Source organism: Aquila chrysaetos, chromosome 10 (genome assembly GCF_900496995.4).
Source record: "Aquila chrysaetos chrysaetos chromosome 10, bAquChr1.4, whole genome shotgun sequence".
NCBI classification, from domain to species: Eukaryota; Metazoa; Chordata; class Aves; order Accipitriformes; family Accipitridae; genus Aquila; species Aquila chrysaetos.
In genome coordinates this window covers 30,242,114-30,264,747 of record NC_044013.1, presented here as the reverse complement: position 1 = coordinate 30,264,747, position 22,634 = coordinate 30,242,114, and the positions used below count along the sequence as shown (strand labels likewise).

Sequence of the window (22,634 nt, the reverse complement as noted above, 5' to 3'; positions counted from 1 at the left end):
CCAGCGCCAGCAGGTATGGTGGGAACGGCTGAGCTGCTGGTGGGAGGGGGAGAGCTATGGATACAGCGGGTGAACTTGAGAGGCGTGCTGTGACCATCCAACACAGCAGCCCCTGAGCCAAGCTTCATCTATCAGAAAGCGGCAGCTTGGCTCCAGCTGGTGGGTGCTGTGTGGCGGTGCCAGTCACAGAAGGCAGACGAGAGGCTCTGGTTATGGAGGAGGTGAGCAAAAAGGACCATGGCTGGTGCCGCCTTCTCCTCCTCTATGCTGGCAGTGTCCCTGGAACCACCTCCCTGGGTGCGAGCAGGTCAGTGGCTCCCAGCAAGGAGGGCGCAGCCTCTGCCACTGCCCGGTACTGCTCTCACCTCCTCCCTCGACCCAGCCGCTTGTTGTGCAAGTCTCACCTCAGCAAGGGCATCGCCACAGCAGAGGCTCACGCATGCAAGCTGCAACTCCTCAAACTGGGCTAAACCCAGCCAGGCAAGGGCTGCCTTGGATCTCAACCCACCAGTAGAAATAATATCCGTGACACTCCAAGCTGTTTCAGGTTTTATTTTAGAATTTATAAAATTCCAGTGTCATCCATACTCATGAGCCTTTTTACATGTTTGCATATAGTCTCCAAATTCCAAAGTTAAGGCCAAGGGATCATTGCTATGGAAACGTACAATATGGAAGACGTCAAAGAGAGGAAATGGACACATGCCACAGTCTGCTGCGGAAGGAGGGTGGTGGGGGGACAGTACTAGGTACAATCACTTCATGACCTTCTTTAGAGTGGAGGGTCGGGCTATGGGGCACGAGCCTAGATGGTGGTGCCCCAAATGTAACTCAAGCCTAGCTGTGCAACTGGTGAGGGCATGGGAGGGGCAGGGGCATTAAAGAGGAAGATGGGGGTGATAGGCTCAGTGATGTAGGACAGACCTAAGCTACAGGGGTAATAACCATTTTCTGACAGACGCAGATGGGAAGGTGTCACCCTAGTTCTGCCTGACCCACCCTGTCTCCCGTGCTGGAAGAAAGGCCACCATGTCCTTCCGGGGCAGCCAGGTGCCCTGCAATGGGCCATAGTCAGCTTCAGTCATTTCTCAAACTTAAGGAGAGCACTGTGAGGTTTTGGTTCAACTTCTGCATAGCAGCCTCTTCCAAGAAGAGCTGGCACGGGAAGGAGAAGCATCAGCATGTCAGACCTGCCAGACAGAGGGAAAGGCAAGAATGCTGGGCTCAGCCTGCCAGAGTTTTGGGCCTTTGCTCCGAAAGCAGCACTAGAGAAGAGAAGCTAGGGACAAGAGCTGAAGCAGCTGGGATAGAGGAATGGCTCAGACTACAACCTCTGTAGGACTGAGGCAGGGGAAGGAGGGAACACAGAAATCCCACGCTCCTTGCCTCCCTCCACAAAGACGTGGTTTTCCTCTTACTGGCTGGAGGAGCTTGGACACAGCCCCCTTTGAGCTAGCCGTGGCAGGGCCTAGGTGCAAGCGGCCCAGAGTACAGAGCATGGATCACCCTCTACTACCCATACGATGGAGGCCTCGGGGAGGGCTCAAGGCACCACGCCATCAGCCCCCCAATGCCATCAGAGCAGAAGCCTGGCTCACAACCTGTGCAGCTGAAGGCTGTGGCAAGGCTGCACCTACAGCCTTGGGGCTGAGCCCTGTTCTAGCTCAGCAAGCAGTCCTACAGTTCTCTCTGATTCACAGCCTGCCTCATTGTCACCGTGCTCAGCTTCCCTCTGGAGGAGCTCCCACAGCCACTGGAGACAAAAGGCTCCTCTTGCTTCTCCTCCACACTTCTGCTCTGGGTGCCAGGGCAAGAGCTGGAACAGCTGCTTACCCACTTATACTGAGAGGCCACCATCATACTGACTTTTGAGGTAGAAAGAAGGCAATAGTAATAGGTAGCCCTACCGCTCATGCCTAGATGCTGCAGTGCTAGCAGAGGACTACAGCTTCTCAAGGCTGTACTTCCCACCACCTTCTCCTGGGCCATGCCACCGCAGCAACCTTGGCCGACCCAAATCTGTCCCATCCGGTAATATTTTCATGTGCTGGCGTGCCTGCCTGCTCACACTGTTGGCTGTTGGGAAGGGTGAATGAGGGAGCGCGGGGAACTAGGAGCGGGGTCTGTCATCACTCGCTGGAAGACTCGTCAAGCGTGCAGGCTGGGGCTGTGCTTGGTGTGGCGCAGGGGCGCGCTCACTACATGCTGCACTCAGAGGTGTTTACCTGACCAGGGTAGCCATACGTTGTTCTGGTCCCTTCCATCTCTGCTGCCTCTACAGCCTATTGAAGGTTTTGTTCCTTTAAAAAGCAAGTTTCTGACGTTTTAGATTATTTTAAGCTCTCCCCACAGTCAGCTATCAGCATTAAATGAGTTTTTGGCAGTTAAAAGGAAAAAAGTTGATTGCACTCTACAAAGGTAAGGTAAGGCCTGGGATAAACACAAAGGAAAGAGGGCAAACGTTTTGGCTTTAGAAAGTCAAGGAAATTTATTTCCTGAGGTCATGAGACAGGAAGTAGATTCCTAGCCACAGTAAAGGAGGTCTCCTAATGAAGGCGAGAATGCCTAGTAAGACATGCTCAAAAGAGCAGATTGCTCTGCTAGCGCTTGGGAAGCTGCAAATCTTAGCCACTTTGAGTCAATTATGAAGTTTCTAACAAAAACACACACATTTAGTGTTTGAATCTGAGTGGAAGTCTTGTTCCAAAGGAGGAAAGAATATCCATCAAGAGATGAGGGTGGGTCCTAGCCACGGTGATAGCTGAGGGGAGCAGGATGGGGTCTAGCACTCCAGACACCATTAGGAGACCTCTTGGGGCAATTGACTTGTGCTCCAGCCGCTGGATCAGATTTCAGACAGGAAGTATTTGTGGCAGGTTAGTGTCAGGTCAGCGGGCTGGAGGAGTTTCTGCTTCCAGGTCATTATCGTTTGGGTCCCCAGGGAAGAGTCTTGGGGGCCACTTGAGCCCCAAAGCTGGGGAAGTCTTCAGAACTGCTCATATCAGGGGCCTAGAGCAAACAAAAAGGGAACAAGTTAAGCTCCTGCCCTGCTGCGAACCTGCACGGTGCGCCCCTGAGCTAAGCAGCATTTCTGATGTCCCATGAGCAGAGACAATGGGTGAGGGCTGAAAAGGATCATTATGTCCTTAGGACTGCCCAGGGTGGACAGTCAAGCCATCTAGAGATGACATTTAGGAGGGTGCAAATAGGAGCAAATGGCAGGCGGATCAAGGGCTCCGAGGGTCCAACCTCAGTAACTCGGTCACTGGAGTGGGGTCAGGCCAGTCCTTCAGCAGCGCCAGGGCAGCTGAGGAGAGAGCTGCCACATGTCCCAGCTCGCTGCTCCCAGCCAGAACACAGCTGCAAACATTGAGCCAGTTCTGTGCTGCAGCAGAAGAGTCAGAAGTCCCAGGGCCTCGTCCCTACCCCTAAAAACAACAAAACCTGGCAGGACACTTTCTGGTAAGGGTCCCCCATTCCCCAACAGCTCCACAGTGAGGTAGTCAGTGTGGGCAAGACATTTGGAAGAAATAAGACAGCAGTGCTTTGGAAGCTGGCGAGGCAGAGCCCAGACCCTCTCTCAGCTTGCAGAGGCCACAAAGAGCAGGAGGGCCCTTCACTGCTTTCTCTGCCACCATGGGAGGGAGAGTGCTCTGTTTCCCCATCCGAGATAGGAGGGCCAGACCTCAGAGTAAGTCCTTGGCAGAGGCTGCCACACACCCTGTGCCCCCAGGCCCATAGCAGAAGCAGCACTCACCTTTTCATTGTTGACAGTGGCCCAGGGGGCATCTCTCACCACAAAGCCCTTGGATGGGGCCTTGGACTCTTCATGTGAAGAGGGCTTCATATACACCTGCATTGCCTCGTTGTCCACCACATCTGCAAGCTGCAGTGACATGGCCCAGTTAGGGGGGGATCTTGATAGTTCCTCAAGCTGGTATAACACACCTTCCTGCCACCACCTCACCATGCTGCAACCTGTCCAATGGTCCATTCTACAATGACTGAACACATTGTTTCTGCACTAGTCTGAGGGCCACCAACTCCTAACTGATGCAAGCTGCAGCAAGGCAAGCATGTGCACATCCTGGCAGTGTCCCAGCATTCTCATTCACTGTCCTCTCCTGGACAGTGGGGCCAGTCCTTGCACTGCTTCGCAGAGCACAGCCTGGGGCTCTGCGCCCAGTTGGTCTGAGGGACAGTTGCAGATGAGGGCCAACTGCCACCTGCACAGGGCTCGAGTTCTCTGATGCAGTGGTAGAAAATACCACATGGAGATACTTGAGTCATCCAGCTCTGTGGCAGAGGAAATCCTTGCTAAGCCCCTGCACAGATTTGCTGAACACTTACATATTCCTCCTCCAAGTTCAGGATATGATCGATAGCTTCTTCCACGTTCTCAGGGAGTCCTGTCACAGTCACACAGTTGGGGTCAGGAGCTCCACTCTGGGGAAAGCGAATATCTACCTGCAACGCAAGAACAGGACGGGACTTACATCTGCACATGTGAAAAGCCACAGACTCCCCATGACCCTCGTCATCAGATTCACAGAAGAGAAAAGCCCTGATCTGTCACTACTGCAAGTCTGTTTAGGACCTCCATAGTTCAGACGCTGTGGGGTGCACTGGCATACCTGGCACTGAAGCCTGGCAGAACAGAGTCTGCAGTAATGACCCATCTTCAGCCTCTGCTGTTCTCACTGCTGAGAGGCCCACTGCTTTCTGTGCAGCACTTGCAGCAGAGGCAGAAGAGGGCTGCATTTCCAGACAGTGTCCTCACACTGCTGCAAGCATTTTCACCATCAAGCCATTAGCATGAAGCACAATAAGCTTTCTGTCTCCTCCACAGATAGAGTAATCCTGGCTGACAATCACTTTATGGAGCTGGCTTAGTGTACCCCATACACAGCCACTGAGCTCTCTCACAGCTTGCCTTCCAGATGGGTGCAGGGAAGCCACATAAGACAGGACCAAAATCAAGGGCTGCTCATTTGGGAACCAAACAGCTTATTTCAACAACTGAGCCAAGCCAAGATGCAAGTCTCCAAAGCCTCATCACTCTGGATTCACATTCACTACTGCCCCTGTGGTAAAGCACACTACTGCTGCCACATGCTGTCACAGGCAAAGGTCCCTGCCCTTCCCAGAGTCAGTGGACTTTGCGAAATCTGGAGCCCTGAGAGTGTGTCAAGATTCCCAAAGTCAAGTGAATCAACAGTGGCCTAGAGAGACAAAGAAATCCAGAGGATTTCCTTGAGTTAAGCTCAAGCTGAGGGGGTCTGGGCACAGTCTCCTCCCAGAGCCCCCCAGCAACAGGCCTGGCTGTCCGCTTCCAGTAACTGGGGTAGCTGACATAACCACCTCCTCCCTTTGAAGGGCATCTGGAACCCTGTCTCCAAGAAACCCACCAAAAGGGCTGCACAGAGGGACAGGGCTCACTGCTGTTTGCAGGGCTAACTCAGAGCACCAAGGAAGCATTCCCAGGTTCCTCTTCTGGCTGTGTTCCAGCAAGACAGGAAGAGCTCAGCCTTCTCCCTGCCTGGCTACCATAAGAAGGGTGACTCACAGCTGAGGTCATGTGGGGATACTTCAGCTGGTGTCTGGGTGTGGTGTCCAGATAGCCCAGCTGCCCAGGGCACGCCAAGATGCTGTGGCCCAGGGATTCTGCTCACATGCTTGTGGTGACAGAGCTGGAGGTGAGCATGACATGGCTTTTCTTTTGTGCCTGTTCCAGCTCAAGGTGCTCAACAGGCACAAGACACAAGGACCACAAGATGTGAGCCACACGCTCCTGAATTCAGCCCCTAGCACCAAGCTGCTACCAAGCTCTTAGCACAGGAGCAAGTGGCACCACTGACCACCCAGGCCCAGTCCAACCTGTGCTGCATCGCCCCACCACTCACCTTGAACTCATCCATGATTTTGCGGATGGCTTTACCACGTGCACCAATGATGCGTGCATGAACACGATGGTCCAGAGTCACATCCTCAGAGACCATCTGCTCCAGCTCGCCAACAATCTTCATGATGGCATCCCGGGCAGCCTCAGCATTCTTCTCATAGCCAGTGATGGTGATCTGGTCTTGGGCCTGGGGCACAGGGAAATATGTGAGAGACAAGGCTCATAAGCAGCTGAGCAAGCCTTCTCCCTGCTAATCCCTTTTACGCTCCACCTTATCCAAAGACAGTGCAGGGCGTTCAGAGCCCTAGAGAAGATGCTGTGCTTCCTATGCTCAGAGACAACCATCAGCCTTCTTTGCACCCATGCCGGTTTTGGCTGGGATAGAGTTAATTTTCTTCATAGGAGCTAGTATGGGGCTATGTTTTGGATTTGTGCTGAAAACAGTGTTGATAATGCCGGCATGTTTTTGTTACTGCTAAGCAGTGCTTACAGAGAGTCAAGGCCTTTTCTGCTTCTTACTCCACCCCACCAGCGAGTAGGCTGGGGGTGCACAAGAAGTTGGGAAGAGACACTGCTGGGACACTTGACCCCAACTGACCAAAGGGATATTCCAGACCATATGATGTCATGCTCAGTATATAAAGCTGGGGGACATTGGGAATTATGGCGTTTGTCTTCCCAAGTAACCGTTATGTGTGATGGAGTCCTGCTTTCCTGGAGATGGCTGAACACCTGCCTGCTGACAGGAAGTAGTGAATGAATTCCTTGTTTTGCTTTGCTTGTGTGTGTGGCTTTTGCTTTACCTATTAAACTGTCTTTATCTCAGCCCATGAGTTTTCTCACTTTTACCCTTCTGATTCTCTCCCCCATCCCACTGTGAGGGAGGTGAGTGAGCGGCTGCGTGGTGCTTAGTTGCCGGCTGGGCGTAAACCATGACAGTACCCCCTCTGACCTCTCACCTGGCTTTCATCATCCTTGTCAGGGAACTGGATGTTGACCTCATGCTCTGTGCGTATCTGGGTAATCACTGCTCCCTTCCGTCCAATGATTTTAGGATGATACTTGGGATCCACAGTGACTGTCAGCTTGAAGCTTCGCAAGGCCTGGAACAGAAGCAGAGTGAGCTACAACAGCAGGGAACACACTATGCTGGTCCAGTGATGTCCATCTAAGTCCCTGCATTTCCTTCTGGCTTTTCAGATGAGCGGAACAGATTCTGCAGGGTCCTGCTTGAGCATATGTGGCTACAGAAGGGCACCCAAGACATCCATCTGCTGGGGCCTTGTGCTTTCGCCAAGATCAGCAGGAAACTACAAGTAGCAAACAACCATCCAACTCATCCCTAACCTATTTGGTCAGAGCTGTGATAATGATTCAATGAGAATAGGTACAGAGACACTCCTAGCACAGTGAAGTTCCCACCCTGCGGTGTGTCAAAGGTATATGAAGGTGTGATAGAGCCCTGGACGGTCCAAAGTTACCTAAAATAGAATCCCAAAACTCTCCTGTCAATTCATGTTAAATGAGTTACATTTGGGTAACCCAGAGCCCTAAGGGTGCTCTTAAAACGTGAGCGGTTCCAGGAGTCTGCACAACTTCTGAAAGGAACATTCAAGAGACTGAAGCCTTGTTTGGCTGGAAGGAAGAAGAAAGGCACAGGCCTTACCCGATCCTCTTGTTCAGCTTGCAGCTCCTTCACTCTTTCCAGCAGCCCGGCCTTGGCACGGTCAAGGTTGGTAGCCAGCCCAGTGATGGTGATGATATCTGACTGCAGCTCAGGAGCAGGGACCTGGATGTTCACCTGAGCAACGAGTAGCGATTATTGGTTTGTATCACTGCTCATTTTGCATCACTTGTGATGCCTATCACTGCAGGTTGGCATCTCACTGATCTACCCGGCCGCCAAGACCAGCTCCCACCCAGACAGCCTAAACCACAGAATGGCTGAGGTTAGAAGGGACCTCTGGAGGTCATCTGGTCCAATCCCCCTGCTCAAGCAGGGCCACCTAGAATCAGTTGCCTGGGACCATGTCTTGACGTTTTTTGACTAGAACCCTGTTTCTTCAGCCATTATCAGATTGCTTTGCTGTGGGGCTTCAGCCCCCAGCAGTCCTTGTGCTGGCCTGGAGAGGCTAGGAAATAAAATACATGTTCAATAGCGCTGTCTGCAGTCAATCTGCATCAGCCCCAAGAGTCCCTGTGGGCTTCTGGGGAGTTCTCCCAAATGGGCAGGCATGGCAGAACTGTTTCCCATGGCCTAGGAAGAAAACAACTCTCACACTGGTGAGGAATCCCTATAGGCACCAAGCAAGTCATGCAACACCGCATCAACTAACACAGCTTCAGCACGAAACCTACCGAGCCCCGGAGCCAGGGACTAAATCACACAGGTCTCATTTTCCTATTACAGAGCCTGTATTCCACAGTCAAGCTATGACAGTCCTGAGTATGTCGCAACTGATTGCCACCACACAAACATAGTCACTTACAGATTCTCCAGGACAGAGGAGATGGAAGGAAGGGCAACAACTTACTTCAAACTCATCCATCATTTTGCGGATCCCACTTCCTTTCTGGCCAATGATGTAACGGTGAAGATCAAAGGGAACTTCTACCTCAATGGTGACAGGAACCAGAGCCTGCAAGGGAGGCAGCACAGTTTACCAGTTGAAAGACTTCGCCTGTCTTTCAGCTTGCCATATACTTGCCCAAAAGAATGTGTTGCTGAACTGGGGTACATTCCCTTGTAGTCAGGATACAAACTACAGGAAGAGAGAACAGCTGCGAACACCAAGATGACCTGTTGGGTGTTAAAGCATTTTTTCCAAACAAGCAATCTTAAACCCCACCTCTGGGGACAGGCTGTTTTCATATCCTTGGCTTCCATCTAGCAAAGACTTGGAAAACATCACTAAGGGAGCATGGCAAGGTCTGCTAAAGCTAGAATGATTCAGCCTCAATCAGACTCTTTCCAGCTGTGCTCCATAAAACAAGCATGTCATGCTTTTATGGCAAGTAACTCAGGGCTGCCTACAAGCTCTAGCAATTGCAAGGTCAGGCACTATGATTCAAGCTGCCAGGCTAAATCACAGAGCAGAGGACTTCCCTTGAGCGGTACAGACCACCTCTACAGTTAGCATCAGTGACCAGCTGGATTGCAACCTTGACTAAGTAGCTTTTATTACCACCACTAAAGCCTGCAGTGAGCTTCCTGCATCAGGGCATCACTACATCACAGGGCTAAGGGGCTTAGAAAGCCACATACCTGCAGTGCCTCCTTTGCTGCCTCACATTTCTCCCTGCGGCCAGAGATGATGATGATATCACACTTCTTTGGAGAGCTGGGATCTGCATCCTTCCCATCCTTGCCTTCCCCACCTTCCTCACCGTTCTCCTGCAGAGCTGGCTCTGCAACAGGGGCTAGAAACATGGAAAGTCTCATGTTAAAGGCACAAAGCCCCCTCCTTGCTCATTATAAGCCCCTCTAGATCCTCAGGCTCAGCCTGGGCTTTGCCACAAGAGGTCAGACACTATAGACTGCAGTGGAGAAGGTCACTCCTAGTACAGGCAGCTTGCCATGGCTTAGCCTGGAATGAGCAGAACAAGAACATCCACCGAGACAGTCTGCTCAACACCTCTCTGCAGAGCACTGATATTGCCTTCGCCTGCATAGAAAGGACCTGCAGTTGTGCTATGGAAGCAGAGGCCACACTCTTACATCAGCAGAGGCTGCATTCCTACGTTAGCAGAGGCAACAAGTAAAGCTGGCAGTTTCTTCCCCAACCGGGAAGTTCACCAGCACAGCACTGGATGTTAGAGCAGGATGGCTGGTGCTAGGCCAGAGTATCCAACAGGCCCCAGCTGTGCTGCATTCAGCACACCCAGCAACGAGAGCATGAGGGCTCAGAGAGACCTTGGTAAGCCTGTAGACCCCTTTTTGCCAAGGTAGGTCCTCGTACTCCCTGCACTGTGCAGTGAGAACACGTTCAGAACACCCAGGTCTGTGGTTTTACCTCCTAAAACTGTCCCCTCTTCCCAAGAGAGCAAGGTTGATGCTAAGCCCAGATTCAAGGACTGTAGGGAACACCTGGGGTCAGTTCTCAATAGATTTTAAGTAGAACACCTCCACTGATATGGAGTGTAGGCTACACTACAGGCAAACATGCATCCATGTGTATACCTGGGTTCTCCTCCCTGTCAGGGAATTTGATCTGGACACCATAGTCCCGGGTGATCTGCTGGATCCGGGATCCTTTGGGGCCCATAATGGAGCGGTGGAACTTTTGTGGGATGGTGCATTCAATTGTCACTTGAGCTTCCTGTGAGAAAGCAGAGTTGCTCTATTGCAATGCAGCCTCTTTCACACCAGAAAACAGGATGCTTGTGCATGGCGAAATCCGTAATGGACATAGAGAGGAGTTAGAAAAGATAATAGCTGCTGACAGGGGAAGAACTGAAAGTTTCCTAGAATCCTTCCTCTCAGAAAAGTTAGCAGAGGATTTCTTAATGAAGGCTGCCTCCAATCCATGATGTTAAAGGCTTCCAAGACCAAAGCTCAAACTCTCTATTTTATTACCCTGAAGGGCAGGAAGCATTAGAAGAAAGGAAAAAGATAAAGAAGAAAGGAAGGGAAGAGAACAGGTTTGACAGCTGTCTGCTGCCAAAAGCCAATACTAACAGCACAGGAAACCCCAGAGAGCAACCACCGTCCAAGGCCAGGCATGGAGAGGCACAAGAAGGCATCAATCTTTTAACATCTAGAAGTACACCAAGGAACCATCTCCTATTTCCACTCCTAAAAACCAATAAGATGGTCAGAAGAGGCAATTCCTTCATACAGCATTGCCATTATGGAGCCAGGTGCCATTCCCCAGGCCACTATCTAAAGACTGCAAACCCTATATATTGACAGCAAAGCTTCAAATCCCAGAACTACTGTGGGACTTGTTCACGTAAAGCTTGGCTGTACACGAGGTTCCCTTGAACCTGCACTACTGAAGCAACAAAATATAGAAGAAACCGTTTTCCTGCAACATACCAGGTCCTCGATGATCTCCTGGATGCGTTTCTTGGCTGCCTCCACACAGTCCTTGGCTCCCTTGAGGGTGACTTTGTCGCTCTGGGTGCCAGAGCGTGGGAAGCTGACCATCACACCACCATACTCATCTGCAATCTCACGCAGAACTTGCCCTCTCCGGATGACAAAGTGGCGGTGGTGCTTGGGGTCAACCACCATGGAGTCTTCAACCACGTTATCCTGCCAATAGATGACAGCCAGTCAACCCTGCCTGTCCTGGTGATAAGCACAAGTTCGCTGCACTCAACAGCAACCAGTTTACAACCTCACTCCAACAAGTAACAGCAAGGAGGATCTTCCTGAGCTCCCATGAAGGGCAGCAGATGGTTTTAGAACAAGCAGGTCCTCCACACTGACTTGCTACATCTTGCTACAGTGATAGGCAAGAAAGTAGAAAAAGTAGCTCATACCAGGTTCTTGATGAGGGCCTCCAACTCCTTCTGCGCCTCTTTGACAGCCTCCTCCGTTCCCATGATAGTAATCAGTTCCTGATCTTTGTCCTCAGAGGTTGGGAAGATGATGCGGGCCCCAGTGTTGTCACGCACCTTACGGATGTTGCCACCACCCTTACCGATAAGGAATTTGTGGTACTCTGGCTTTGCACGGAGGTCCACGGTGTAACTCTTTGTTTGCTGAAAGGAGTCAGATACCCATGGAACATGCCGTTATACAGAAAATACACATCAGCATCAACAGTAAGCATGTACGTATGTTACCTGCACCCACATACACAGTGTTGCAAGAGCAAGGTAGATGTCGAAGTCAAAAAGGTGTATGATGTCTTAAATTAAAACAACCACCCGGAAGATGTTCTCAGGGCTGAAAAGCTAACTCTACACTCAGCACGACTGGTGAGAATATGAGCAGAAAAGACTTCCCTAGGAGAAGGGTCTGACACTCACACAAGGCAGCATAACCATTTGCAAGCCAGGCAGCAGAGGCACCTAACGATCAGGAGAACATGTTCACGTGCTGATATTAGGTTTTTTCCTGCTATTAAGATGACCAGTCAGTCAGCCACAACTCAGAGCAAGGTCTTGTAACCCTAAGTTCTCAAACCAGTGAAATAGAAGAACCGGAGCTGGAATTCAGAGACCAAGAAAAAAGTAAAGGAGATACGCAGAGTAAGCTGTTTCAAAGAAGTGTGGATACCCAACAGCATTCAAACCACAGGAATAGGGAACCTTAACCCTTTGAGTATATCCCCAGCCTGGGCAGAGAAGCATTACAGCCAGTTCTTCCACCCATTGGGGAAGAACTCATTGTCATGAGGATGGAAGCATAGTTTTCTTTTAATCATCCAAACTGTACTCAAATCCCTCCAAAGAGGATTAGGCCATCTGATGCCAGAGGATTCCCAGCAGACAGAAGGGATCACTTCAACCCCCAAAAAGAAACAGCTGGCCAAACCAATCTGCTCCTTCCCCTATGAGACAAGCCTCACCTTCTCCTCTGCCAGGTGCAGCAGCTGTTTCTTGGCTTTCTCCACATCCTGGGCTGGGCCCCTGATGGTGACGGTGTCACTGCCAGAGCCCTCAGTGGGGAAGTGGATGTGGACTCCACCACACTCCTCCATGATGGAGCGGATGAAGCGGCCTTTGGCGCCAATGAGGGAATTGTGTAGTTTGGAAGGAATAGAGACCTCCACCTCAGTGATGTTGGCCTAAGAGAGGACAGTACTAGGCTGTTAGTCAAGCTGCAGAAATCTGTTTGTGCCCACTCTACTTACGCTCCTACTCCCACATTGCTAGGAGCTTTATAGAGCTATGTGTAAGAAATGCCTGACCAGAGGGGCTTGAGACTGGCTACTCCTGACACAGGAGCAGCCACAAACTTAGATTTAAGAGTCAATCACAGACTGACACTCACATGTGTCTCCTCCCTGCCCTCCCCCACTACAAGCACTTCTGTAATTATGTCTTCTAGCAACATATACAAGTCCCTCATCTGCAACACATCAGTTATTTCACTTACCAGCTCCTTCTGGATGGCAAGAATTCTGTGGCGAGCAGCCTCACAATTTGCTCTCTTGCCTGTGATAACTATTGTCTCTGAGTTGCTGTTCTCTGCTGGGAGATCAATTTTGGTGTTGCTTTCTTCACGGATCTGCCACAAAGGAAAAAAAATAATCTCAGAGGTGTCCCGTGTCAGAAAAAAGCCCTTGGAGGTTATATTTGACATCACCGATGAGCAGGAGAGAGCAGCAAGTGGGATTTAGCAGCAGGCAGTGACCATAACGAGCACTGGAGATAGGAAAGATATCTCACCTTCTTGATGTTGGCACCTCCTTTCCCTATGATGTTCTTGTGGAATTGTTTGAAGATGGGGACAGAAATAGAAAAGCTGTTCTCAACCTAAGGGAGAAAGGAAGGGAGAACTTAAGATTACACTGCCATGGCAAGCCAGGCCCCGTCCCAGGGACTTGATAAACAAGCTCTTCACAATAGACTTAGTCCCAAGGAAGTTCTCTGTACGAAAGACTTGCAAGAATAAGCAAAGGCAAGTACCTTCCCCTATAGCCCTTAAAAACCAGGTATTACTGCCCTGCCCCAGCCAGCCAGAACAGTGACCACAGCTCCCTCATCTTGAGGTGTTTCAGCCCTAGCCAATCCAGTACATCTCTGCTTTATTCCAGGGTTATCCAGGCATGCAGGAGAGAACAGAAGACAGAAGTCCCCCTTACCAGGTCTGCCACCATCTTTTGCATGTACTTGGTGCACTTCTCCACCTCATTTTTGGGACCTCTAAGTTGGACGATGTCACTCTTGTGCGCAGGGTCTGGGAAGTTGATGATAACCTGCAGGAGGCAGTCATTTATAGCAAACTCAAGAAAATGCAAGAATTGTTGTGTCAGAAACATGCAAAAGTTGGGGGGATCCTACACATCCCCTTTCCCATTCAGAAAAGGGTAACCATGTTAGCAGCCTCTGGCCAAAAGAACTATCTTCTCATACATACTAGATACAGAGCCACTAAAGCCGCTGACTTCAGCGACGATGTATCTACTACCCAAGTAGGAAATATCCTCTCTGGATCCCTCATCTAGAAAGCCTTACCTCTGGGAATTTCTCCCGGATTTCCCGGATCCGCTCGCCCTTCTGCCCAATGATGGTCCGGTGGAATTTCTGTTCAATGATTAGGTCCTTGGTGCGTTCATTTTCCTGATGAGAATAGAGTTTACATTGAGTGTTCAGCAGGAGAGCCACATACTTTTATTTACCAGTTTGCTGCCTGACAGTTTACTTGCCAGCATTGTCCCTCTTCTCCTCTAGACAAAATTCACTCTAGGTTGACAGAGAAGGGGTGTCCAAGGGAATAGAGGAACACATCTGTGAAAAGGAACTCGCACTTGTCATGAGATCCAAGTGCTTCGTGGGTAAGGGGAACACACTTGCACCAGAAGGTTATGAGGGAACAGAAGAGCCCAAACCCTGCAGCCTCCCAAGCATCACATCCTACTCACCATACGGGAAGCGAGTTCCAGCAGCTCTTTCTTGGCCTGTTGGACCCCCTGTGGGTCTCCTTCAATTCTGATCAGGTTGCTCTTCTCATTGTCCGGGGGAATGCGCACAGACACCTTGTAGAGGTCCTTAATCCTGTTAACTTCAAGGCAAGGACTATGGTGACACAGTCTGCTAGGCCAAGACTTGGAAGCAAGGCACCTTGATTATCACTGCTTACAGGCTGTTTAAGAAGTAAACCAGCCTCTGAGAAAGGGCCAGTGGGGTCGGGTTGAAACAGGGGAAAGTGCCTCTTCACCCTGGAGTTCAGCGAGACCAGATCTGTGCCACACAAGAACCTGTACAAGTAAATACTGTGGCATCTACAGAGCCAATTGTTCACTTGCTAGAGTGAGGCATCTGTTTCTTCCCCAAACAGCACCACATTTAGATCAGAAGATGATCATTCATTTCTAATCCCAATTTGCAGAGAAACTCACCAAGCAGATTTCCACCACCCCCAATCAGCTGCTAAAATGTAATTCACATAGAGCAACTTAAAAGAAAAAAAGAAAAAAAAAGATGACACAATTCTCCAACTGAAAAAAAAAAAAATTTCCTCCAGGACACGGCAAAGTCATCCCACTACTGTTCAACCTCCCAAGATGCTTACACACATTAAAGCCATCCCAAGGCCTCACTGCCCTTGTGCCAACACCACTCTAGAAGAACAGAGGAAATGTGATGGAGATGGCACACTGGATGAGCTGCAGAGCCCCTGATATGATCTACTAAACACGGAGAGGCCCAGCATGGGAAGGATTAGAAAGGCACCCCACTTACTGTTAGCTCCATTCTTGCCAATGAGGTGTCGGTGGAATTTGTGGTCAACGTTGATTTCTGCATAATCCATCCGGTTGATCTATAAAGAATTGTATAGGGTGTCGTGGTTTAACCCCAGCCAGCAACTAAGCACCACGCAGCTGCTCACTCACCACCCCCCACCCCCCCCCCATGGGATGGGGGAGAAAATCAGGAAAAGAAGTAAAACTCGTGGGTTGAGATAAGAACGGTTTAATAGAACAGAAAAGAAGAAACTAATAATGATAACACTAATAAAACGACAACAGCAATAATGAAAGGATTGGAATGTACAAATGATGTGCAGTGCAATTGCTCACCACCCGCCGACCGACACCCCGCTAGTCCCCAAGCAACGATCCCCCATCCCCACTCCCCAGTTCCTATACTAAATGGGACATCACATGGTATGGAATACCCCGTTGGCCACTTTGGGTCAGCTGTCCTGGCTGTGTCCTGCGCCAGCTTCTTGTGCCCCTCCAGCTTTCTCGCTGGCTGGGGATGAGAAGCTGAAAAATCCTTGACTCCAGACTAAACACTGCTTAGCAACAACTGAAAACATCAGCGTTATCAACATTCTTCGAATACTGAACTCAAAACATAGCACTGTACCAGCTACTAGGAAGACAGTTAACTCTATCCCAGCTGAAACCAGGACATAGGGCTAGGTAGGGTAGGCCACCACTTGTGCTCTAAGTAACTGCCTACTGCTAGTATTGGCACTGACTCTCCAGTACTTGGCTACAAGCACTCCTCCTGCTATTAAGCAGAGCAGAAGCACTCCTCTGGTTTGAGCCAAGATCACCATGCTTGTGAAACATTTAAAGGGACTCATATGCCTCTCCAGCTACGACTGAAAGAGAATCCTTCCTTCTCTGCATCAAAAGATTTAAGACCTGCTGCTGATTTTTTAAGAATGCTACGGACAAGCTTCGTAACCAAGGGTTTCATCCATCTGCCACACAACTTGTCTTCTGCAAGTTCTGTTAAGCATGTCAAGTCATCATATGGATGGGATAGACACCTCATCATCTCTGCTCTGTTGCCTCTTCTTCCTCCACTTTCTTCTTATCTACTCGAACTAGTAACACCAACTTACCAGATCCTTGACCATGACTTCAATCTGTTCCTGAGCCACATTCACATCTTCTGTAGGTCCTTCCAAAGTGATTTTATCCTCTCCTTCAGTGAATTCGATGTGAACCTTGAGACACAAGGCAATGAATCCAGTAAGAATTTTCCAAGATACAAGCCAGGTCAATGCCATTAGTCAGGCCTACACTGTGAAGCCCTGCCACTGCGAGATGGTTTCCTTCCCACAAATTATACACATCATTCCCATGGTTTCAGAAGTAGGTAACTTACAATCCTGGCCATCTCACTGTGTCTAGAGCCCAAGGCTTTGGTGCTGTCCTAGAGTCTGCAAGGGCCTTGGAGAAGTTACTCACCTAGCCTTTCTCTGGATATCATCTAACTCGCCAGGGAGAAGCCTCATCGAAGTCAGCATTTGCAGGTGTCCTGCTACATCAACTCTCAAAATAGTACCACATAAACCCTCCTTTGAAGGGCTCAACCCATGAGAATAACATAGGATGAGTAGTGTTTGCAGCAGTAAAAGAGAGGCTCCCCTTAATATTAAGATCTGTGTCATTTCCTCCCTGGTTTTACCCACGCCAGAATACATTTCTCTTCTACAAATAGTGATCTGGACTAAACCATATTCTACATCAGAGGGTGCTAAGCTAACCGGCTCATTCATACCTTTGGCATCTGCTGAGTTATTTTGGCCAGGTTTTGTCCTTTCTTTCCAATAATGAAACGATGAAGCCAAGAGGGGGCAGAGACCGAGGAGACGGTAAAACTGTTGGCCTGAGAGACAGAAAAACAGAGAAGCTGGTTGATGGACAGACTGGAAGAGGTCTTCACAAAAATTCAGTTCCAATTCCTATGCTCCACCCTCAGTATTGACATCTAAGCTGCATCTCTAACAGCCCAACAGAGACCACGCCCCCCACACCTGTCAGTGCTCACGGATGTATCTTTATAGGACTTTCAAAGAAGGCTTAGCCCATCTCATCAATACCTTTGCATAGACTTCAGTCAATGCTTGCCCAAGCTTTTCAGGCTCGCCTCGCAGTATCACCGTCTCCGAGCTACTGTCAGTGGGTGGGATCTCGACAGAGACTCCAGTTTTCTCCAAGATCTCCTGCAGGGAATTCCCCTTGGGGCCGATGACATACTTGTGCTGGGACTTCTTCACCTCCACTGCAATGGTAGTAGTCTTCTTTTTCTGTAGGGGCAGAGGCACTGGGGCATCAATCACAAGCAGGCAGGGAAGGACAAGAGTGAAAGGAAGAGGCACAAGATGCAGTGAAACTCTGCACCCAGGAAAGAGCAAAGCAAAGGTGAGCACAGTGGTTCTGCAGCACGCTAGCACCCTTTAGGCCCCTGCCTACAGAAAGCCTTGTCCTCAAAAATTCACAGGTGAAGTACAAAACTCATACTCTGTGTCAAGCTCCCTGGAAGACTACATGGAAGAGACCACATACACACCCCGCCTCCCTGCACAACAGGGCTCAACACCCAGCTGTCCCCTAGGAAGTACTGTAACGCAACACCATGTAGGCTACTAGGCTATAAGCTGATTATCTTTGTTGAAATCCAGACTGGTACAAATACAGACCTAACCACGAGGAAAAACAGCCCAGCAATCCACAAGGATATTCACTGTGACATTGGCTGTGGAAAACAAACTGGAGTGAAATTCACTCTTCAGCAACTTCTACTTATGTAGCAACTTTGATATATCAGATGGCCACCACTGTAGACTTCATACTTCCTTCCTTCCTTCCTTAGTAGCACCTGTGTGAACAAGAGCCAGGGGAGCTCTTTGTGGTCTGCTAATTCCCATGACACAGAAAAGTGAGAAATCTGTCACCTCCCTGGTAGCATCACCCCAAGTCCCACTCTGCTGAGTGAGGAAATGGTAAGATTCAGGGCCATGTACTGCAATGGCTGCTGAGCCAGAGCTGACGTGAGGAGGATGCAAGACAGGGATGCACAAAAGTAGAACAAGAACGGAAGAGGGACTGTGAGCAGGTCAGGGGAAGATGGGAAGCTTTACGGACCATCCATACCTTCTCCTCATAGATCTTCTTAACACGAGCCACGGCCTGGGCTAGCTGCTCCTTTTCTCCTGTGAAGACTATCTCTGTCTTGTTGACGCTGGGTGGAGGAATGTTGATGCGCGTCCCTGTGTCCTGCATGAGTTCGCTCACCAGTTTGTTGTAAGGGCCAGCAATGAAAGGGTGGTACACTTTCTCCACATCCAGCCGCTCCACGGCACGCTTATCCTAGAAGAGCCCAGAACAGACCTCAGTGGGAACTGCCCTCTGTATTACAGTCACTGCCAGACACAGCTAAGTCCCCAGTGCTGTCTTGCTTGACACTCTGGCCCAAGCACCCTTTTCAGTTTCCAGGCTTGTAGATCTCCAACCCTTTCAACCTGCAAATACTGCTGTTGCTGCTGATGATTTATGATATTCACCTCTGTAATCTCCTGCCTTACCTCAGCTGGCACCTAATATGGTTCACTTCAAATATGAAACACGCTTATCTGACTTCGGAGATGGACAAAATGGAGGACCACAAGTTGCAGAACCTAGCAGCAGTGCTCATACAGCCAGTGGCACAATATACGTCTCTGTTCAGACTAAAATATTAGCCACTGACTGTGGCCATGGTGGCTACAAACATCTAATATACCATGGAGAAGCAAAATGGCTGTCCAGCTAATGCCATGAGAGAGATCACAGTACTGAAGTACCTGCTCAGCAGAGATAAGCAGGATCTCGTGTCGGGCCTTCTCAATCCCTTCTTTAGTGCCGGTGATCTTGATCTGGTTGCTGGGGTCATCCGGGCGGGGGATCTGGATTTTGGTTGCAGTTTTGAGCTCCAGGTCCTGCAGTTTCTCGCCATTCTTTCCAATGACAAAACGGTGGTGCTCCTTGGGGATGGCAACTGTTGCTGAAGCCTGCAACACAAGAACCATCTGTGAGAACCTGCACCTGCACTGGCAGATCCACAGGAATGGAGCCAAGGGAAGCAAGTTAAATGCTGCTTAGCGGTACTCACTGAGGAGCAAACACAATGCCTTCCCAGCACATTCTGTTCAAAGACAAACTACCAGAACAGTTGATCTACAGTGCCTGTATACTAGGAGTCTAAACCCCACCCTTCCCTCAAACCCCTTCTGTTTGGACAGGAGTAGTACTCTGAATTAGCTAAGGCCTTTAGGCACAGAAGAGGAGGTGCCTGTCCTCCAGTGCAAGACACTGGAGCAGTACCAGACAGCAACTGAGATGATGGCTCATGGGTGGAGTTATCTGAACTCTGACATCCGCTGCCAAGGCTACAGAGAACAAGACACACAGTCTAACTCCTAGGAAACAGAAATTCAACACCAGAAACCTATTCCAGCAGGCAGACAGCTAGGAGATGCTTACCACTACTAAGTACTAAGGTGTCTTCAATGTAGCACATGCTGCTCTTCTGGAAGGCCCCTCTTGGAAAAGGAGTCCCAAGAGCTTCTCTCAACCTACCATTAAAAGGCTGGTTTGTAGCAGGGATTCTCAACTTCTTCCTTTCTCACTGAGTTTTTACTGACCTGGTAGCTTATGATTGCTACCATGCTCTCAATGCCTGTGAATATGTAACTACTAACAATAATTAGACACTTAAAATTCAAGCTACAATAGTAAAAAAAAATCAGAAAAGATCACTTGGTGTGACTCTTCAACTCTGTGTCCCTGTACTGACGCTAACCAAGCCTAGGAGGAGTTGGGAATACAGACACACCTTTCAGACCTGGGGCCAGGGCAGTAGGAGGTATATTAGAGGACAGTGGGTCATGGATCTGTGGCAGTACAACTTCAACTATTTTTTCAGATGCACATTACATAGGAATTGTCCCTTTCTCGTCCCTCTGGCAGGGTGTGACAGATGGGCTGAACCGCACTAAGCAGAGATGGTATTAACTATTGCATTAACTAACTTTGACATTACACTTTAAAACACACACTGAGACCTGGCTGTGATATATCCTAACAAGAACTACCACCTTGATTATGAACTCAAGAATCTGAAGCTAAGAAATCAAAACCTAGAGGACTGAAAGGAGAAGCAACTGAAACAACGGGGCTGCGGCTCCTTACCAGTGTGGCTTGAGTTACACAATCCATAACCCTGACCTGAAGCTTTCAGCTTTTGGCAGGACTTCCTCTTCTCTACTTTTCTTTCTCCCATCCCTCCACATTCTTCTCTGGAGGACTTCAGAGAAAGCACAGTCCCATTCTCACACACTACTAGCTTTGCGTGAGGGGCCTGCACCCCCTCCAGCACCAGCACCTCAGCACAAAGTCACTGTTTGCAATTCAAGTGTTCAGAGATTGCAGACTCCACCCTTCATGCAACACCATGGCCTGTAATTAGCTTTGAACCCTATTTTAAGCCTCATTTCCATTCCAAATTGCCAATTGTGTGCTTTGAAAATACATGGCAAAGCTGAATTAGTCATCTAATAACACCTCTTCGGCTTATAAGCACACACGCCCAAGGGTCTCAAAGCATTTGTGAGTCTTGGGGAAGAGCAAAGATGAAGTGAGAAACAGTTAGATGCCCTCACCTGAGTCTGCAGCCGAGCGACAATCTCTTTCCGAGCCTTCATGACTGCTTCCAGCTTGCCAGAGACCATGATCGAAAGGCCCTGGTCCTTTGCGAGAGACAGCTCCAGGTGAGCTCCTGTCTTCTGCATGATGTCAAGGCAGATCTTGGCCTGCTCGCCTTCTCCAAACTGATTCATGTCCTTGTATTTCCTCTCCTCCAGTGGCACATGAAACACCTGCTCAGCCACACAACAGATAAAAGAATGGCACAGCAAGCAGTCAGTATGCTTCTGATTGCCAGTGCCTCCCCCTCTTATTGCCATACAGGACTTTACTGGCATACTAAGTTCCCAGGTTTGTGCAACCCATCAGCTTTCCAGTGGAGACACCAGCTGCAACCAGGGAAAGTGCAAGAGCACTGCAGCAGGCAGTCTGCCCCACACTGGGTGTCTTCCTAAAGTTCATGCTATGGGGGGAATACTTTAATGGATTAGTGCTCACTACTTGAATTCTGCAGTCCTCCCTTCAGGCCTGCTCCAGCTATTTGTGGAACAGGGATGCAGAGCTTTTTCTGGACAGTTTTCCAATGCATCCCTCCCCTCCAGAGCAGTCCTAGCTCTCAGGCTGCAGTCCTCCTCATGCCCCAGGGTAAGATACAGCAAAGAGGCTGTCAATCTGACACACTAAGTATTTCATACTCCAGGGAAAGCTTCACTTCACCTACTTCTTGGAGGGAGGAAAAGGAGGGAGATAAAGCCACCCACTCCCACCAACCTGAGTGATGACAGAAGCCTTTATTGGTCGGATTTTGCTCCAGGGCCCAGCAGGTTCCTGGGCAGCTTCCAAACATGGTGCTTTCTCAGGGAGCGGAGGGAAGGCTTCCTTGTAGGTTGGAGGATCATTCTCTTCTTCAGAGTTTAAAGCTGTAACTGGGGTGAAGCAAACAGGGTAAATGAGATGCTCTCCCAGCAGAAATGCCCCTATTCATAGGCAGCCCAATTGTATTTAAGCACTACTAACAAGGGAGAGCAAATGACGTGCACTACTATTAATCCTGTTACAGTTATGCTTGTGGAGCAGCCAAGTCTGGAGCCCAACTGACCTCAGCACAGACTACAGTAGATGCCATGAACAACCAGCCTTGTCTGAGCTGGCACTACGGCTGCAGGAAGCAAACGTGCAAGTGAACGGTGGCAGCAAACAGCACATTACTGCCAACTTTGTCAAGAAGGGCTTAATTAGGGGAGAACAGGCTAAACAGAAAGAAGTTAAAGGAACAGAGCAAGGCTGCAGGTCAGAAGGGGGTAAGACAAACATACACCCAGGAGGGAGGCAGAGAGAAGCACTACAGTTAGGGCAGAGTCCAGGGAAAGCCTGTACCCTATGTTCGACTCAGTTGTGCATTGGGCCATGCCAAGTGGGCCAGCTTGCAGCTGGAGGATGGGTGCCGAAACCCATCAGTGAGTCAGTTAATACTGTTATACTGACTTTCCCCAGCACCTGGCTGAGCAGAGGAAGGAAACGACAGCCCAGCACGCTGATCCCATGAGGCTCTCTTGTAGCCCAATGCCCCACTCTTGCATGTGCCCCATCCCACGGCTAACAGCATTGCTAGCCAGAGCAATATGAAGATCTGAGGCTTGCCTTCTCCTGGCCCTGCACTGTGCAGCATCACCACTGTGCTGCTGGTG

General features: G+C 49.7%; 1 protein-coding gene across 4 annotated transcripts in view; it reads right to left on the bottom strand.

The window, feature by feature from the left end:
• Nucleotides 1-537: 537 nt before the first annotated feature.
• The window catches only part of LOC115346765 (high density lipoprotein binding protein), a 42,279-nt gene continuing 20,182 nt past the window's right edge, over nt 538-22,634 (bottom strand). For all 4 annotated transcript variants that reach the window (XM_030027142.1, XM_030027143.2, XM_041126999.1 and 1 more), the window contains exons 4-28: nt 21,718-21,872; nt 20,964-21,179; nt 19,107-19,313; nt 18,418-18,633; nt 17,364-17,570; nt 17,042-17,149; nt 16,380-16,484; nt 15,263-15,341; nt 14,443-14,582; nt 14,036-14,140; nt 13,663-13,776; nt 13,247-13,333; nt 12,954-13,085; nt 12,424-12,642; nt 11,390-11,611; nt 10,941-11,159; nt 10,083-10,221; nt 9,168-9,322; nt 8,437-8,541; nt 7,569-7,703; nt 6,862-7,005; nt 5,904-6,089; nt 4,351-4,467; nt 3,758-3,886; nt 538-3,009 (exon numbers count right to left, since the gene is read on the bottom strand). In XM_030027142.1, the coding sequence (XP_029883002.1) occupies nt 2,923-3,009; nt 3,758-3,886; nt 4,351-4,467; nt 5,904-6,089; nt 6,862-7,005; nt 7,569-7,703; nt 8,437-8,541; nt 9,168-9,322; nt 10,083-10,221; nt 10,941-11,159; nt 11,390-11,611; nt 12,424-12,642; nt 12,954-13,085; nt 13,247-13,333; nt 13,663-13,776; nt 14,036-14,140; nt 14,443-14,582; nt 15,263-15,341; nt 16,380-16,484; nt 17,042-17,149; nt 17,364-17,570; nt 18,418-18,633; nt 19,107-19,313; nt 20,964-21,179; nt 21,718-21,872 (3,728 nt within the window). In that variant the 3' untranslated portion in view covers nt 538-2,922. The remainder of the gene's footprint in view (nt 3,010-3,757; nt 3,887-4,350; nt 4,468-5,903; nt 6,090-6,861; nt 7,006-7,568; nt 7,704-8,436; nt 8,542-9,167; nt 9,323-10,082; nt 10,222-10,940; nt 11,160-11,389; nt 11,612-12,423; nt 12,643-12,953; nt 13,086-13,246; nt 13,334-13,662; nt 13,777-14,035; nt 14,141-14,442; nt 14,583-15,262; nt 15,342-16,379; nt 16,485-17,041; nt 17,150-17,363; nt 17,571-18,417; nt 18,634-19,106; nt 19,314-20,963; nt 21,180-21,717; nt 21,873-22,634) is intronic.